Raw genomic sequence first — 20,377 nt, 5'->3', positions numbered from 1 at the left:
TAGCAGCCAGTATTTAGGTTATATATATATATATATATATATATATATATATATATGCTGCTATCATCACTTACTAAATTATTAAAGGAGGGTTTATTTCTAAAACGTAAGAAATAATATTAGATACGAAAGAAAACTTTATTGCTGACTTAAAGATATGCAGTCCACGACTTCATCCAAAACTATGATTGCGCGGTACAGGTACGATTTCAAATTGCTGGATTTTGCTGACATCTTTAGAATTGTGATGCATAAGACGACTTTATTTTCTATAACATGAAGTTTATTTTTGAAGTATGTGCAGGATAAAATATTAAACCTATTTCAGAGACTTCTTTGCTCATTAATTAAAAGTATCTGGATGACTTAGCGGAGCTTAATGTTTCATTGTTACGTGTTTCAAATGACAGAACAACCAGAATTATCGTAGCCCAGCAATTATCTACCATTATTTCTTTTTCATTTCAGTATATTCTCAGTTTTTATTATTATTATATTATATTATTTTATAGACTATTATGATAAATGGTGATTAAAGTTGAATAAATGCTAGTATTAATTGCTTTAAAACATTTTATGATAAATGATATACGTGTTATTAGACAATTATCTTTTATCCTTATGCTCTGAACAGAAATAGGCTATGTGACTTAACAACCAAATCGTTACCATTCAAAGAAGCAGACATCTTTAAAAACATTTAAATTCTGGTCAGCTCAGTGTACAATTGGAAAACATATAAACTTACAATTTATTGTGACAGCACAGAACCCAATAATAGAAATCGTATTGGGTTCGCACATAAATTCAGCCGGCCATCGGCATTGAATCCGCGACCGACTGGCCCAGGCTTGCCATTTGTTACCGAAGTTAAGTGGCCAAGATTTGGATATTGAACCAAAACTAAGGGAAGAGCTTAATAATTTATTATCCTTATGAGAACATTTGAAATCGTTTTTGAATTTGATCACTTAAAATGTAACTTTGACGACGATCGTGAAAAAGATTGTTTAGAAATTAAACAGATAATAGAAATTTTAGAGCTGCAGGTTTTCAGGTACATAATTAACTAGAAATTTATGCATATGATTATTAATATTTATTAATACAATATGAACGTTAAAAACTAACCCGCTGAAAAAGTGGCGGGTATATTGACAACGTAAACCTGCAAATATTGGATGGTTTTACATAATCTCTATTTGCATTGCAAAACTGCGATGCTAGTTTTTACGATTCTAAAACAAGAGCCATATAGTATTGAATAATGGTATACATACCTAATATATATTTTTAATATCGACAACCTGTGATTTTTAATTTCTGTCTATATGTTTGTATTCGCATCATAAGGGTTGCCTTGTTTAGAAGCAATAGTTTTATTGCCCCGATTTGAATGCACTTTTTCCAGATGTAGTCGGCTCAGTCAAACTAAAAAACTGGCATACAAAAATTCACCCCTCGCCGTACTTATGCCCGCGAATAAGCTAGTAACACAAATAACACTAATTTGGTTGTTATAAGTTTCTGCTTATATGGCTGTTAGATAAGATATGGCAAGATTCGGCTACTTGTCTAACACCAACCTGCTTGGGAATTTCTGTTGCACTGTAGTTATCATGAGCATTTTTTCGTCCTTTTGTCACTTTCTATGTAAGAAATGGAATAATGATAGGCACAGTTCCCTTCGTCCATTTTGACTTAACGAACCAGTTAAAAGAAAAGATCGTTCTTTCGGTGTTTGGTAATCGTGAAATCATATCTTTTTCAACTTTTGCAAGACACGCTGCTATCACCCTTGATGTATTTTTAGGCATTTTATTATGGGGGAGTGAAACTGTTAAAAATCACTTATTATCATAAGAAATAAGAATCTGCTGAGATTTCTGCAGTGAAATAGGTTGTCTTTCGTAGATAAAGTAAGTATTCTACAAATCCAAAATTTGTGCATTACTTAATCAAAAGAAATGCAATATTTAATACTGACCAACGCTATTCTCACCGACATGAGAAGATCAGTAAAATATGTAAAAGTAGGGCCAATAAACATTAGAGTTGTATGAATAACAAGACATTTCGGAACAATTTATCGATGCTTAGCCTTAAACGTATAAAGTTGGGATTATAACTTCCAGTAGTATCTAAAACTTAATGCGGGAAGCAAAATTCCATTTCTGAAATTATCTGTACCCGCCTCTGGGGACGTTTTCGTGAATATAAAGTCTTGAGATAAGGTTTCGCGATGGTTATACATCTACGACAATGCAGTGATTTAAAATAATGGGAATTTCTTGAAACTTAACGATTACAAAGTAACCAAATTATGCTAGTATTTAGTTTCTTCTTCTTGTCTTCAGTCTTGTAGAAGTAAATTGTATTGGCTCATATATACATAGTTTATGCTAGTTAGCTACGAGCAATGGCATGTAGTAGTGTTCAGCTATGCCCCGCCCGCAGAATATCGTAGCACGTCTGCTACATTTTGCATCAAGCTGTAGAAGATTATAGTCGTGTGCAACATGCTCCTTGTGCAGAAAGTCGTAGCTCGTAGCGCGCTCTATATATTTTGGTACAAGCCGTAGCTCATAGGCTACGAGTGTCTACAAGTCGTAGCACTACTATATTCGTATTTTGCTACAAGTCGTAGAAGATCAAAACATCACAGCTCGTAGCACATGTGCTATATTTTGCTACAAGCTGCTTCTGTTATGGAGGAAATCAGAGTAGAATATCAATTTTTACAGCCTAGGTAAGTAACAAAAATTATTATTATTATATTTTGGAACGAAATCCACATGCGAGATCTATCTATGGTAATCAACAAAATAGTTAATATTTACTAGGTATTTTATAATAATAATTTACAGACATAATACAAAGCATTTCCACGAAGCCTGTTCATAACTTCAAGCAAAGTCGCTTTGTACTTTATGTTTCATTATGAAATGACGTACAGCTGTAATTAGAAAACTAAATACCTACGTACCTACTGTTTCTACAGAAAATACAATACTTAGAAAAGGCAATTAAAGGAAATAAAATAGTTGCCCGCGGCAAGGTTCTCAAACTATCTGGTTGTGGGGTCCCAAGAAATCATTAGTTGATGGGCTCAATGTTTTCGGCTCAACAATAGGTTCACATATGTTACAGGAAGTGTGGTTTTTATCTTAATTTTTTAACGTTTCGATACTGCGTACTTATATATCAAATTACCGAGTCGCAGCGTTGGATGCAGGATTAACTAGTATAAAATATATGGGACTGTTTTCCGGCTCTCACCACTAGTTGCTTAACTACTTGCACTCACGACAAACAATAACAACATAAATACAAAGAAGCAAAGCAAAATACTGTAAAATAAGCACTCACGAAATACAGTAAGTTGTTTCTCAATAGATGCTTTAGTGTAGATGGGTGTGTCCAGGGACACCTCGCAGGAGTAGCTGCCGCTGGCTGCGAAGTCCAGGTTTTGAAGGATGATCGAGTTTTCCGTTGCTAAGGCGATCTGAAAAACGTAGTAGAAGTAAGTAGAAATTTGGGCGCATATTTGTGGGCTGTTTGCATGAACTAACTGAGGGTTCATAACTATAATGTGTATAACGGTACACTCTTTTGAATCTTTATCTAGCTTTATATCTAAATACCTAAAAGAGGGTCTTGTCAACGCACAACCCAAGCCGCTGGGCCAAGAGATTTGCTATTTAGCATGTAGGATGTAGGGTGTAAGTAGGTACTTAGACAGGATTTTCCGAAATTCCGGGGGCGTACTTTAGTTTACAATAAAAGTTGGCCTTTTATATTTTTATTTATTTACACAAATACAAAATCTAATAAATTTTGTTAAAAAGACAATCGCCTCCAATCAACGGCCTCCTATTTTGAAATCGGCAAAATTTCTAAAAATCGCTTAAGCGATCGCGGACTAACATACATATATACACATAGGTCAAACTGAGAACCATCTTTTTTTTGAAGGCGGTTAAAAATAAATATATCAGAAAAGTTTTTAATTTTGTTAATCTAAAAGACTTTTGATGGTAAACAGTTTATTTGGGTTTCGATCATTTGCTTAATTAGTAGTTAGTCACTAAATGCGTATTCACTAACCAATTACTCGTGCTTATTAATTAAGCTCACTCACACTCTCAACTCGATTTTAAAGGGGAACGATATACTATACTTTTAAATCAAAGTATCATCGAATAGATAAGTTCATAAATATAAACTTATATATATTGTAGGTCTGTCTGTATGCTCCACAGGCAGATCTAGCTAGATACCGCTAAATTTCAAATATAAAAGAATAAGTGTAATTTTTTTACGCACTATTAGGACGGAAAAATTAATAAATAAATAATTTTGACCAACTATTTCGATTGATTAGTCATACATACCAATTGAACTTATTTACCCACGTGATTACCGACGAGTGAATGAGGATGAAGCGAAAGAAGTATAAAGGGATTGTGGCAAGTGGAGATGATGGAGATGTATCCAGTTTCTTTACAGTTTTTTCCCTCCGTGTAAGTGTACGCATTTGACAACCAGAGTACTTAAAATCGCGGGGTCTACCTAGATCATGTCTATGTTTTCATTTAGCTTGTCTTCTCCCCAGACGCGTAGACCCCGGTGTGACCTACTGGCTGGGGCCGACCTGTTACGCCCAGACCGAAACGACCGCTGCACATGCAACGGAACGTGGCATATGGAATTAATTTTACTGCACCTTTGAATTACCCACACTTAGACCACACCCGCGAATGTGCGGATAATTTGAGAGTTCATTATATCTTGAAGGAGTGACTGTTCGGGACACAATAGTTTTTTTTTAATATCTCTCGGTTATCAAGTGGATTAACAGATAACCTGCTCTCTCATTTATCTAAATGCTTCTTGGCTTCAGTCGCGGTTTTCATCATGGCGCACATAACGATGAACTTTACGGACATTCAATTAGAGTAATTAAAGCCTGAAAATATCTTTAACTAAAGTAGTAACAAGAAATACAGAAACTAACTGAAGTATAAAGTTAGAACCATAGTAACTAACTGAAGAATAAATTTTAAAGAAAATTTACGACTAACGTACAAGAGTTTACTGAACGAAAGATTTTTAAGACGTTATTTTGGGAAAATTCTACAACAAAACAGCCCTGAAAAAGTTACTCTACGTGTATAACTTTGAGTGTAAGGGGACTGATACGTTCATAAAAGTCGACGAATTATTAAATGAGTTCAGAACAGTTTAAAAAAAGTTCATATTTTATCGCCCATTGTAACTTAGTAAATTACCTCTTATTGTCAAAACAAGTATGATAGAGTTTGTAACACATAAAATCACAATTTGATGTTTTCAGATAATGTGGATAATATTGTAGTGTTCACGTTTTTGGTTAGCAATGTAGTTTAAATACCACCACAAGTCACATCCATGCTTTCATAATAATAATATAAAGAGAAAGATTGGTATTTGTCTTTGTAAAAAAAACTACTGTATCAAATTTGATAATATTTAAAACAAAGACAGCCATAATTTTCAGGAGTGCTTAGACAAAAACTATGGTATTATTGATTGTTAATTGTTTTGAACACACCCATGAAACAAAAAACTTACATTAAGTACAGCACCAGGCGTCGTGAAGTTTCTATAGGGCGGTTTTCTATCTCTGATGTACTGGAAGATCTTGGTGCCTTGGCGCAGGAACACCACCTTGTCCAGGAGGTGGGGGGGCACGTCGTGGACACATCGCAGCCGTACGGAGCCCCCGCGAGCCGCCCAGCGCTCCATCTGCAGTTCCACTTTCACCTCAGTGTGTCCTCGAACTAGAAAAGATTTTTTTTAAATATATTATATCGGACAAATTACACAGATTGAGTTAGCCTCGAAGTAAGTTCGAGAGCTGTGTAACAAAATACTAACTCAACGATACTATATTTTATGATAAATACTTATATAGATAAAAATCCAAGACCCAGGCCAATCAGAAAAAGTTCTTTTCTCATCATGCTCTGGCCGGGATTCGAACCCGGGACCTCCGTTGTTACAGACAAGCGTACTCCCGCTGCGCCACAGAGGCCATCTAATTATTATAGAGTATATCAGATCTGGGAGATAAATATTAGACCTGATGCCTTGTATGGTCTATATATATATTTCAGCCTTATTTTTTTATTCGATTCATAATGGGCGCAAAGTTTCTTGGAAATTCCTCGTACAAAAGTTATTCGTGAAACCTACATGGAGTATAGCCGTTTTCGAATGCAATGTGTTTGTCGCTGCAAGTTGCTATGAAATTCGTCTTGGAGGATTTCGCGCTTTGCATCACAATAGCAGTAGTTTGTCATTCTGCTACCTACATGAGTACTGTATAGTTTGTTGGTGTGAATTGTAAAGTTATAATTTACATTAAAGTAAAGTTGGTACTTAATATATCCATATAGGTAATCTTAGTCTTTATCGTTAAGAGGTACAAGAGCCAACAGTCTTTTGAAAAGACTATGAGCACGTGCAGCTGTATGATATTCAAATAGTGATAGGTTGCTAGCCCATCGCCTACGTGAAAAATCCTTACTTTATTTTAAAGCGGGTAATATTGGTTTAAATTATAATTGCTGATATATACCAGCTATAGTGAAAGAACCCCCTTAATTAATATTGTCTGTCACAGGGCTCTTACGAGTACGCTTCACGTCTCCAAGAGCCACCAATTTGGCTGTCCACTTGATTCTAGCAAAACTTAGGTCTTGGTTGAATATTTTACAAACAGATACCCAAATGAAAAAAAATTAAATAAATCCTTTTAATGAAATAGGATTGTTGAGAAAAATAATAATCCCTTTTCTTATTTATGTGTGAGTAAGTACTAACATAACAATAAGGTCTTTCAAATTTTATTTTGCTATTCTGTAGGCTTGATTTTATTCGTAAGTATATTCATGCAAATTACGGCTTTCTGTGGCTTGATAGACATGACAAAGTTACAGGTTCACTGATGTCAACTTTATTGTTTCAGTTGACATGCCACGTAGGTACAAAGTTTTTTTTCTCCCCACAACAATCTTAAATTAACTGTACTACATAACTGATTGTTTTCAGTTTTAAGTCAATACAATAAATATAAGACCAACATAAACATATATTAAATTAATTAAACTTGTTCCCAGCACTTTAAAATAGGACTATATTTTTATAACTCCATATTTTTCTCATGGATGTCGGTAAAGGCGACTTAGGGAATTGTTGGCGCTGTCTACCTCGCAGGGGATAAAGACGGTATATTGTAATGTAATGTTATTAAAGAAAAATGATAAACGAAATGAAAATAAACTGGTAATATAATAGTTTTGGTTTATTTCAAGCACTTCGTGGTTCACAAAACAATGTCACAGAGTAGAAGAAAAAATGGAAGGTACAATATAGCCAAGAGCGAATCTGTACAAAAGGCGGGCAATTCAAATTATTTCAACAAAAAATATTATCATAGCAGTATGTTATATTAAAACTTTTCTCAGAATACCTTAAAATATTAATGATATTTCACTTCAGCGACTGCATTGCATTAGCAGTAAAAGATTGGAAAAACATTTCTTAAATAAACTTTACGTTCGCTAGACTTGACAATTCCTGAATTACACCAGAAAAGTAGAAGGATAGCCGGAAAAGCTTTATGTCTCCGCTAAGTTTTGACTTGCTTTATTTCGGAAAATAAAGGTAGGATTTCTAATTCTATATTTAAAAGAAATGTCTTATTATCTTATAGTTCAGATCAACCGTATTTGTATCAAGTAGTAATAATAGAATAGTACTTCGAATCTAATTTTTTTATCGCCTTATCAATATGTTCCTGTGGTGGTGCTTACTTAATTAAAAACAACAAGTATTTGGGACATGGTCTGTGTGTAAATACGAGGATAACATACTTATTAAATATCCATTACACTGTATGCACGTGACTGAAATAACATTCAACAATAACAGGCAAAAACAAATTGAAACGTATATTTACCAAACTTACACATGTATGTTACTTGTTAAATATTAAAATACATTTCATTGATAGTGAAACGAGCAGAAGATGCACAGAGCAGTGAGTTTTAATTCATCATCGTCCTGCGGTGTTTATTCCAATCAGTACTGTGTCCTTCTAATCGGTAATGTGGGCTCAAGTGATACCTGTGCCACCTCGCCTTGATTGATGTATACGAGGTCCCGGGCCTTTATTTTGCCTGCTTTAAACAATGATCTAGGAGGGGATCAGTATAATAACATATCTATTTAATTAGTTGCTTGAATATGGAGGTTTCCTCAGGATATTTTCCCTCACCATAACCACAATTGGAAAATATTCAAACGTACGATTTAGATGTGTGGGTTTAAACTCTTAGCTAAATGTGTAACTTATAGAAGTGTACGTAATTGGTATTTCGATACTATATTTACAGTAAGTTCTAAATATAGAGTGTATTTTCAGGCCGTTTATTTCAGAGGCACGCTTTTCGTTTCGGTTGTCACGGGACAAAAGTAGTCCTTTTTATGCCCTTCATCACGTTTTCTAGAAATTGCCTCCACTGCGTCTTTTCGCTATCAAAGGAAACACGTGTTACTATCACAGAATATAAGCAAAGTACATTCTGTTTAGGACTCTGTTTTGTAGGGCATAAAGTGGGTTTTTCGATTTTATGCATTCTAAAGTTGTTACCCAACCGATAAAAATAAATAAAATGACTAAACAAGTCTACTACTCGTAAGCGTTATGAGATATGAAATCGTCATTACATCATGCATTGTTAGATGTTTAAGTATATCTGCTTTTGAAGCTGAAACATAAAATATTTCGAAAGTAAAGAGAAATATTTAAAGAAATAGTTGAGTCTTTCAGATAATTTCCTGTTGCGGGATTGCCAAAACTTTATACGACTGTTGCTAAAGCTGGTAACAAGCTTTAAAGTAGTTTTTGTTTTTAAGTTTTAGTAAGTATTGTACTGTATTTGTAGGAAATTGTTCCTTTGTCTCAATTTATTTTTTTTGGCTTTGATTTTAGGATTTTTTGTCGAAAATTTGAAGGACAAATGTGATATTTCATATTACTTATAATTGAGTATTTGTAGTCACTATGAATTTTGAAGTATTTTAAAGGTGCTCTTTTACTTAATCCATAACTAAATCATTTCTTATTCGATAGTTGGCCTCGGTCTGTAAGTTATCTTTTCTATATCACAAGAATACGTCCTTTATTTTTTGCTTTAGATGAAAAACAGCGCTGATACCCACATCACGTCGGTCCATGCGAGCACCAAATAATAATTTCCTTAATCGGAACGCTGGAAGTGAAACGGCGATGAAATATAATGTGCAATCAAGTGAAATGGCGGCGCCCGGTGAAAAAGCATCCTTCTTGCGTGCCATAAACCATTCCTGGCAGGTTTACTGCCTGCACGTTTTACGAGGTTCACGGCTACAATGCAGCTCCCGTGGTACGTGCCGGTACAATATTGTAATTATCGAAGGGGATTGCGTTTCAATATTCTAAACTAATATTGAAACTATATGTATGATATAATAATGTTTGGATTTAGTATCAATTGACACGCATGAAGTGTGATTTGATGGATTTATTAATTAATTAACAATAAGTAGCAAAGTGTAGGAATATAGTAGATAGACATTATATATAAAAAAAAGAATTGTGACAATTATAATGAAGATCCTGTTACTAGTATGAGGTTTGAAAGAAGATTTTTCTCTATGTCTTTAAATTCGCTTTATAAATTGTAATAGTAGTTACAGTATACCTTATATTTACTTGAGTTCATAACGTCTTCGTTCATTTCAATGGTTGTAAACGTCCAAACGCTGCAACATTTTACGGCCGAGTCGGCAAATTCACGCTTTGTAACGCTAGCATAATTTCGCTTTTAAAGTTTTTGCAAACGAATCCTATAATATTTTTAGATACTGTTTTAAGTGATACATTCAGTGATACTGAACATAATATATTATTATTATGTTCACTATCATTATTGTTTTTACCGTTAGTGTAAGTATCTTATATGATTCCAACTTATAGCTTTCTAGTATTTAGGGTTTCTGAGGTAGTTTACGTAGGGACAGAAAGTAATAGATGGTTATGGAAAACTTATAATCAATTATTTTTGAGAATGAAACCCTAAAAATTAAGCCTCTTTTTTTAATTTACAAAACAAACTGAATAAATGAAATAGACTAGAAATCATGACCAATATTTGGAAGCTTCAATAATAGGACAAAACTGGATGTTGTATTAGGGTCATTATCTATACATTTTCACAACATTACAAATATTCATTGATTCTGAATTTAACGTCAATTTAATTGAGCTTAACTAACGAACTAGGATTAACATTCAGCAATCCGTTCTGCGCCGAGTGGAGCGGCTTGGCCAAAATTCATAGAATTCCCTTCATTGAGGATCAACGTGGTAGAACTTTAGCTAATAGGATATTGTTACTTAGAACCTTGAATCTAGGTGTAATATTTGGTTACATAACAAATAGATATTAGATTTATTGGAATTAAGAAGTCTCATTTGTATGAAACATGAAACAGTAGGTACAAGACGTCAAAAGAAGGGCTCGGTTATCCAATTCTACTATAAAAATAGAAAAAAATAATATTTGGTTTATAAGAATATAAAACTAAAAATTACTGGACTTTTCTTTGCTATTTTTTCTTATTATTTTATTTGTTAAGCAATAAATGTTTTGTTTGCAATTTTTGTCTGTTAGTTTCAATGTAAAACATGTGGTTAAGTCGACTAAGGTCAGTGTGGGACACAAAGGACATTTAATGATGCCTCTATCATAATAATTCACATAAACGCCGCTTTTACGTCGCATGTAACTATGAAATGGTACCCCATTTTCCTTTTCCTCTTTGTTTATATCTACTTGATTACATTGTTATTTCTTAAGTCGGGAAATGCTGTATAATTGCAAAGACAATGCCACAGAAATCTGAATAAAAATTGTAAAGATTTTTATGGAAATGTCATAAATTTTTGACATAACATATATGAACAGTAATTTGTCAACAATAAGTTCATACCAATGGCAATGATTTTCAAACCAATTTTAATTCCACACAATTTAATACCAGTATTAATTATACTATATAAGTATATTAGAGTTGTGTGTTAATGTGCCTTTATTCTCATAAATCTCATATATTTTTGAATTTTAATGTCGCTCTTAAACTGTGTGGTTTTAATAGACGATAATCAAAATGATGGAAAAACCTAAAAACATTAATTCTTTGTAAGAGGGTAAAACTAATTTGGAAGTGTCCGAGATATCAAATTAAATAGTCAATTTGAATTTTATGCGCAGACATAAGTACTGTCGTTTTTTAGTGAAACTGTATCGAATAAACGAACAGTGATCTTATTTGGTTTACAAGAGTAGCTTTTGCTTTTTATTACTTTTTAATATAACTATTTTTAATTTTACTATGTTTATTACGAATGTGTTGCCTGTCCGTCCCCGTGCCCCGTAAACTCTGTGCCAAATGTCATCAAAATCGGTCCTGTAATATTAATATTGAGTTTGTTTGTTACAAACAAAATTACAAATCTTTTTTCTTTATAATATAAGTATGGTAAAAATATTTTTCTATCAAATTGTGTCTGCAAAATAGGTCGTTGGACTCTGAGACAATAGGAGAGCTATGTAACGCGACACTCGTGATTGTCGTTCCCGCGTAGGGTGCGGCTGCGGTGGAATTGTGTCGTAAAGGCGCGACGTTACTTACTTCAGATAACGCGCCTCGACGCTGAACATGACAATCTCAATTTTGTGATATACATAACTGAGTATAATTTAGAATTTAAAGTAGTTATTTGCATGATCTGTTCTATAGATATTGTTTGTAGAAAAAAATAAGATTGGACATGGTGAGACTAATCGTGGAATCGTCTCACTTGCCCTACCATGGGCAACTTAATAGAACTACATATTTGGATTTATTAATATTACTGGTCTATGTTGTCAACCTCCTGGCGTAAGTCCCGGGTTGTGTTCTCACCTCTCTAGAGAGGAAGCCCGAGGTGATATGACCACGTTTCTGGATTACTTAATTAGATTTGTGTGTACTCTATTTACTACATGATATAATAAAAAGACATACATTTTGTTACACCCATTCTTTAGCTGCTAGATGCATAATGTGAGTCTCAGAATGTTAGTTGAAACAAATGGCCCCATTCCATAGTCCCAATGGGATAATAACAAAGCAGTCGCTAGTATTATACATGCATACAACATTTAGACCTGCAGATATACCATAAAACCCTTGTTGCTTGAAACCAATGACAATAAAAACAGATGTGAAATAAAAACAGGTGGCTACACACAATCGGGACGGTGCCCTCGAGACTCGTAAGGGCAGGTCCCTTACACAGGGCGAACCTTTTTTCTGCCTTGAGAACAGAGAAGATACTGAATTGTACCGTGACCTAGTTTAAATGTTCACAATAAACATATGTAACCATGCATAATTTAACTAGCATGCAGATATGATTTTATGACGATGAAACTTGTCAAGTAAGTTCGTATTATGTCACAGAGTAATTCAACTTATTTCGAGCGTTTAAGTTAGAGTTCTTATATTTTCAATAGGCAGGTATTGCAAAAGTGTAGCCAATGCATTGAGTTATTTAAATTTGATTAAAATATTGCGAAATCTTTTCCTAATGCACCTGTTTCAGGGAATGTACTTATTAAAGCTGTGGAAAACTGTACAAAGTTTCGTGTGTTTCGTGTTAATAAATCAGTGGCATTATAAATTCTTTGGCTCTATCTTCTTATGATTTTTCTATAAAGGAAATAAGTACAAAAATTATTTAGGAATCTATGTACAGACTTCTAAAAAAGAACTCATTTCTTTGTGCGATGTTTTTCAGTGCGTGAAACGATGAGAACCAGCTGGTTAACTTTAAATTTTCCAATAATTAGTTAAGAGTAGAAAACTTTCTATTGCGCTTATATTTTAAATACGCATTCACGCCTAAGTGACTGAACCAATTTAAATAAAAATTTTACACAGATAGAGTTGACCCTGAGGAAGAACACAGGCTATACTTTTTATTGCTAAAATGAAACGACGTGACTGATGGCGGGGGCATAAGATGATTTGGTTCATAAATTTAATTTATAAGCGGGTTTTTGAAGGTTTACCTATTTTTAAATTGCACTCCAATCAAGCTGCACATCTGTGCCCGCAGGCCGCCTTCTTGACCTATATCGTGAGACTCCCCGCATGAAAATTTATCTATTTTACATGTCTACTACACAAAAAAAAGTTATGTATATATGCAACAGTCATATAGATTCCTGTCTCACCTGAATGAAATGAATAGGGTTGTTACAACCTACATGCATTGAAATGTATAAATATAATATAATAAGAAGATAATAGAAAAACAACAGGATATAAATACCCTACTTATTTTCTGTTTTTGCTTCTTTATTTAACTAAAGTGACAAATCCTAAAGAATGTTGTTTTCCTATCAGTTGAGTTAACTTAAGTCAACTAAAACCGAAGTATGTTATTCCAACGTATATATAGTTGCAACCGCATAACATTTTCACTGAGGCGAGGCAAGTGTCAGAAAGATTATGCTACACGCGCTTCGGTCAATTAGTCAATAATTAACACTCATTAGACTTGTTATAAAATTATCAGCCAATAAATTCCACTCCATAGTGTATCCTGGGCAGTGCAGGTATAGTTCATTTCGTTACATACATACATACGTATAGTCACGTCTATATCCCTTGCGGGGTAGATAGAGCCAACAGTCTTGAAAAGACGGAAAGAAAGAAGTGAATCGGTAGGCGAGTAATTTCCGTCTCTTTAAGGAAGAGCAGACACGGATTTGGAGTCGTAAAAGTCGCTTTTAGATGAATTGAAGAAAAATATCAGCATTGTTTATGTATGAATTAAAGGATAGGAAGTGCTTACCTCAATCCGGTTTAATTCATATATTTATCATTCATATATCCATAACTAAGATACTCGTATTTACCAATTTGAATAAATATATCAGTGGCATTATAAATTCTTTGGCTCTCATCCAATCATAATGATATTTTATCAAACAAACAAATGCTTAGTTTTGAACGTAACCATTTTATTTTATGTTCCAGGCTTCATTGCTGCTTCTGTGAATTTATTGGACCGTCTGCAAATTTGTTCTGGCGCGCACCGTCCGCCCCGCATGCATAACTTATCTTCGCGTTAATCTTCAGCTAAAATTCAGTATAATCTCGCCTTAATACTAAGAAATAACAAGGCTCAAAACAATGTTCTTGTTTAAACAAAGCAGGTCTTTGCCTTTGGGTAAACTTTAGTGTTTTGCTTCTTGACGATCAAGTGTGTGTTAATGTCTCGTTGAATTATTTTTGGTAAAGTAAAATGTGTGTGTATTTAATGCCTCTCCTTGTGTGAATATTGATAAAATAATTAATAATTGGTGATTTTCCAAGATGGTTTCCACATCGTGTCTGAAAGATGACCGTTGAATCTTTATTACATCTTTTTATTTTATTTAAACTTGTTGATTTAATGAGCAAACTTAATGCTAAATACATTATCTAACAGGTAACTTTTGGGTTAGGCAGATAAGTTAATGATTTTACATCTTAATCATGATCTTGTCCAGTATGTGTCAGTGCCGGTTACATACTGTTGTTAAGTTTGTCTGTTGTTTGTTTTTGAGTATGTAATTGCGAAATGTATTTGATTAGAAAGAGAAGTGAATATGTTTAAACGATAAAAAACACATATTCTTTCAGAAATGGCTTTTGTTTGATGACGCCTTGTCGACAGGCTTTATTTTTTTACTAAGAAATTACGTATTTAACCGTTCGTGTCACAAAACCATTGGTATAATAGGGCTGGGTTTCCCATTCCACCAATGTTTCACCTGTCGTGTAGTTATAACAGTCTTTTGCACAATTAGAATAATGGACGAACGAATAATTATCAATATGTAAGTAGTAGTAGTTATTAATTTTACTTGCGTAATTATGACGCAAGTAAAATTGACGCCGTCATTATGTAGTTTCATACAAAATTTGCGCCTTTTAGAGATCACCCACTTCATCTAAGAGCTGAAACTATTTACCATCGGATACATCCCGTCGCTGAAAGCTAAAATAATAAGGTAATATTGAATTAACTAGCTTTTGCACGCGATTTCGCCCGCGTGAAAATTACCATATGTACCTACTCCGTACTCAACAATATCAACCATCCAGTTCAGCGGATTTGACACAATTTCTAATTTATAATATAAGTATGAATATGTTAACATTTTAAATTTGTGCTTTAAGTTCATTTAAACGATAATATTTTTTTGATAGACCTATTTTAATGAAACAAACAAAGCTATAGATAAATTTCGTGTATAAAGTCGGAGATAGTGGGATAATTAATACAGAAAAAAAATAGGTTTCTATTATTTAATTAAAATGTCCCTCTATCCATTTCAGTTAAAAATACTACTTAGATGTAAAGACAAAATATTCTTTCTGTTTTATTATATGTATAGATTAGAAGAATAAGATTGTCATATCAGAAAATAAAATGCGTCTCGTATAACTTATTTTGTATAACGGAAGCTTTAAAATGAAAGGAATAGCTTTATTTGAAAAATAAAGCCTTACTATGAGAATAAAATCTCTCTAACGAAGTTAAATAATAAAAGTTCTACAGTAGATTTGTTCCAAAATTTTAAAGAGAAACATTAAAACATAAAATTATAATAATAACTTTAAACATTTTGTAGGCATTTTTGAAAGGTTAATTTCAGTACGATGCAAAAGTATTTGAATAAAGTAAAAAATAACAGCTAGCAAAAATAATTATTTAATATTTTATGTGATTACCTATTATCGAAATAAAAATTTAAATAGATTTGTTAAAAATGGTGTTTCTATGATGTTCCTCAAGATGTTATCTACATATGTATATGGTGAATAGAGCATTGCAAATAATAAGAAAAGATGAGGTTTTATACAATTTATACAGTCAGCATTATGTAGAAGCTACTAGCTCTGTATTTGAGTTTGGTCTACGTTTGTTTGCTCCGAAAACCGTGCAATCAGTGAATTCCTTCATAAATATGTATGAAGATTGAACACGTTGGTATTATGAAAAGATTTGTTAAACAACATTAAAGATCTGTTAATGTTTTTTATTAAATACAATGGGTATTTCACTATGACGCATCTAGAGGTAAAAATCTTTTGAAGCTTTATCCATTACCTATGTTTTTATCCTTTTTTAAGTACTTACCTAGTTAGTAGGTATAACAATATAAATTTGTTATATAATAAAGCTATACATCTATCCAATATAGCATATGTAGGTTTAAGACTATTTGAATTAATTAGAATAGAATAGATTTATTTTCAAAATTGGATACAAGGTATCACTTATTGAAGTCACATCACTTAAATCTAATTATAACTACTACAATACATACATACATACATAAAATCACGCCTCTTTCCCGGAGGGGTAGGCAGAGACTACTACTTGCCACGATCTCTGCATACTTCCTTCTCTTCATCCACATTCATAACTCCCTTCATGCAAGCTCGGCGGTTTCGGGTACTTTTGACCTTGTGCCCTTTACCAGGACGTCCTTAATTTGATCAAGATACGTTCGTCTAGGTCTTCCCACTCCGACCTTTCCCTCCACACTCTACTTGTATGTCTGCTTAGTCAACCTGCTTTCATTAATTTCATTCATACTACTACTACAAGCAAGCAAGTATTATATCAAAAAATATTGCTATCATTTTATTTTCACAATCAAGTACAGAAGTAGAAAACTAAGCAACAGAACCCACTCGGAAGATTAAAATAGACGATGCTGTATCGCAGTATTTTTTGTGTTGAGGGACCGCAATAAATCTGTAGCAAAATGTATTTTGGTTGAATCCGCGGCCCGTCTATTATGCAAGGAATATTGTGTAAATTCAACTAACAAAGGCACGAGCCAGATGGGATCCATCACACAATATTAACATCCAGCTCCCTCATCCTTCTAAATTAGGGTAGGATAGTGTAATTAGATAGGTGGGTGTTTATGCGTCATCAAATTATGGATAGCTCTTATCAAGAGCGTTGCAACTTAGAGCCTTGTTGCATATTGATGCTGTAGGTACTTAGGGTACAAACTTTATGTATATTAAAATTACTACAGAATTGTAAGTTTATCCTGCTGAATGAACATGTGGGATACTTCTTATGTAGTTTTTTAATAAATTAATATATCAGATATGATAGGTTGCTTAAAATAGAACAGTGCCTTTATTGGTTTAAGATATCATTGAAAGATATTCATGGGATAAGTCAGATATAGTTGCCATTTCCAATCAATTCTTGTTTATTTCTGTGTTTGTTTTCTGTATTTAAAAATATTTCAAATTAACTAGTTATACGTAATTAAACTTTGCATCATGGTTATCTGAGCCTGTTTGTGGAAGAAAAGTAGGGTACTTTATTTTGCAAAATTTATTTTCCTATCGCGTACTACGTGTAACTTCTAGATTCCTATCATTTCCATCTGACGCACGGGTAGCATCACAATTTTGTTGAGTTGTAATGATGACTGACACGCGGCCTCTTCCACAAAGGTGTATTATATTCTCTCTAAACGCTAACTAAGCGCTGCCTTATGTATAGCAAGTACAGCATGAATGTTGATGAATGAAGTCCTGAATGATTTCTATGTTAATACTTAATAATAATCATGTCTTTATCCCTTCTCAGGTAGACAGAGCCAACAATCAAGTAAAGTGATGTTGTACAACTTATGGTTTTTAAAAGTAAACGTCTTAGCATCTTACAACCTTTTACTAAGTAGTTTGTGTTCATATTCGTATTTAAATTGGTATCTATTATATATTGATGGTCCAAATAAACGGATGATTGAAAAACCGTGTTAGTAGTTATAAGCATTATTATGATTAAATTTGACGCACGCTGGATCTAGTTAAAACCAAAAGAAACTGTCCTGAATATAGGATAAATCCATAAATATTTAATGTCTTGAAATTTCTGTTTCTATTTGGGTCGCTGTAATATAAATATTGCGTTATTATTTAGATTTCTGTCAGGCGAGAGGTGTAATTTTCCGTCCTTTCCACTCAACCAAAGAAACCAAACCGACACAAGAGCAATGAAATTTATGACTTTCCTATAGATAGATTTGATTTAGGTGATAATATATAAAGCTTTTCTTTACAAGGCAGGTAAGCCTAACCGGCTGTTTACGTAGGTACCTATCATTTAAAAATGCTATTATTTTTAGAGATTCGTGACTTTATAATAGTAATATCTTACAGAACACGGGATGCAGGCAATAAAAACATAATAATCAGATAAGAAAAATAGTATAAACAACACAAAGCTTCTTCAACATTTTAATTATTACGAGTAATTTAGATGCACGCAATGGCGCCCCGGTATTTATCAACGTCCCACTCCAGGCGAGTTCAGTACTTGGCCTCCCACTTTCTGTAAACGAACTCTTGAAATTATGTATTACTAAAATTTTAAAAGTCAACAACGTTTTATACCAACTAGACTGGTCCAGAAAAGGTTTAGTTAACTGAAATTTAGGTATAGTCATAAGTATTTTTTATTTATCTGTTTGAGGTGTAGTGGTAAAGTGATAAATTTGTACGTTTGACCATAAAAAAATCAGGTTTGGATTCCTGGTCAGATAAAGATTTTCAGACTTAATATAAAGTTATTATCATTAATTTAATATGCCTAACATAAGTCTAGAACTGATATTGGTGCTAGCTACATCCGTGTGGTTTATAATTTTTGGCTAAAACCGTATTTATTTTAAAAAACAAACGTTTTCATTATTTGTGTTAAAACAGGTGTGATACTTATATTTGCCACTTGAAATAGCTTGGCGAAAAATAGTTAAATGTGCGGAGCAACTTTTGTTGATCTATGGGAAACACTCTATATGCAAATGTGGAACACGAAATTAACCGTGCCCTGCTAGAGTATTTGTTCATGGTGTCATTGAGTAAACAAACATTATGTTGATACTATTGTGAATAGATGATTTATACACATTTGGACATTCAAGATAACATTGTCCGTCGTTGTTGCATTGCATATGGGGAAGAAGATGAAACACCGTCAGTTATAAAAAAATATTGTGCTTTTAAACATAAAGTGTTCGGTCCCTTACATAACTCCGAAACTCGGTTTTCTTGCGTATGTGTAGAGACCGGAAAAGGAAACTCTTAGGGAGGAATGTAAAGTTACTCAAGAATATGCCAAATATTGCTGTTACTTAAAAGGGTCGGAGTGTACTCTGAAAAAGAAGTAATGTCCTTCTTGCATTTCTCTTTGGGTATAAACTTACATACATATGTAGGTACAAATATATTCCTTACGGTCTTTATACCTTACAGGTTATACAGGGACAACAATAACGAAAATATTGAATGACCTCGGCTGTGAAGAACGACTCAATTGAGATTCAATAGTGACAGATTGCTAGCCTTTCGCCTGAAACAAGAATCCCAAGTATAAGAGCCTTAACAATAATTGACTTTTAAAATCTGTACAGGAAGAGTATATTTCTGATAAAAAAATTAAAAGGAAAAAAAAATACTGATTTCATAAAAATGTATAAGCTGTTCCTAAACAATATCTTTTCAAAATTGTTTTGCGTATGTAAGTAGAGTACGGGAGCTAAACGTATTTACATAATGGTTAAATCCGTAATGTGGGCCGGGAGATCGTGCGGGTACTGGGAACACAACACGAACAGACGCAATCTCCTGTTTACATTGTATTTTTAGAGACTGATCGTTTGCGTATCGTATTTATGAGCTCGGCGCCGGTCCGTGGAACTTGGGGGCGATTGCTTCGTAAAACTGAAAACATACTACCTGCTTGACGTCTGCACGTATGCTAAAATAGGTGCATTGGGAACAACGGTTGGATATATCGGATAGCTTTTAAACACTATTTTGCCAAAACGGCGAGCTATTGGCACTTTTTATGAATGTTCTTAATTTTAAGTTCTAACATGACTAAATTTCTAGATGATTGTAAGCTCGTAGCTAGTTTGTCGAACTTAGGGGGCTATTGCTTCGAAAAACCGAAAACATAACTACCTAATTGTACATCTGAAAATATGTTTAAATTTGGGGCAAGTCGTTAAATATACCGAATAGCTTTTTTAATTATTAACTAGCTGTTATTTATTTTCTAAGCAAGTTTCTTAGTTCGCAGAACTGGTAAATTAAAAAAAAATTGAAATAAACTTTGCCAAATAATTAAACGATTCCTTTT

General features: G+C 33.4%; 1 protein-coding gene across 1 annotated transcript in view; it reads right to left on the bottom strand.

Annotated features, from left to right (window-relative positions):
• LOC106132276 (uncharacterized) overlaps positions 1-20,377 on the bottom strand; it is a 56,958-nt gene that overhangs the window by 13,192 nt on the left and 23,389 nt on the right. Inside the window, exons 2-3 of the mRNA XM_013331637.2 lie at positions 5,614-5,822; positions 3,370-3,505 (exon numbers count right to left, since the gene is read on the bottom strand). Of these exons, the coding sequence (XP_013187091.1) occupies positions 3,370-3,505; positions 5,614-5,822 (345 nt within the window). The remainder of the gene's footprint in view (positions 1-3,369; positions 3,506-5,613; positions 5,823-20,377) is intronic.

The sequence above is a fragment of the Amyelois transitella genome, chromosome 14 (assembly GCF_032362555.1).
Source record: "Amyelois transitella isolate CPQ chromosome 14, ilAmyTran1.1, whole genome shotgun sequence".
NCBI lineage: Eukaryota > Metazoa > Arthropoda > Insecta > Lepidoptera > Pyralidae > Amyelois > Amyelois transitella.
The sequence above is the reverse complement of the archived record's forward strand: the minus strand, read 5'-3'. Positions and strand labels throughout refer to the sequence as shown.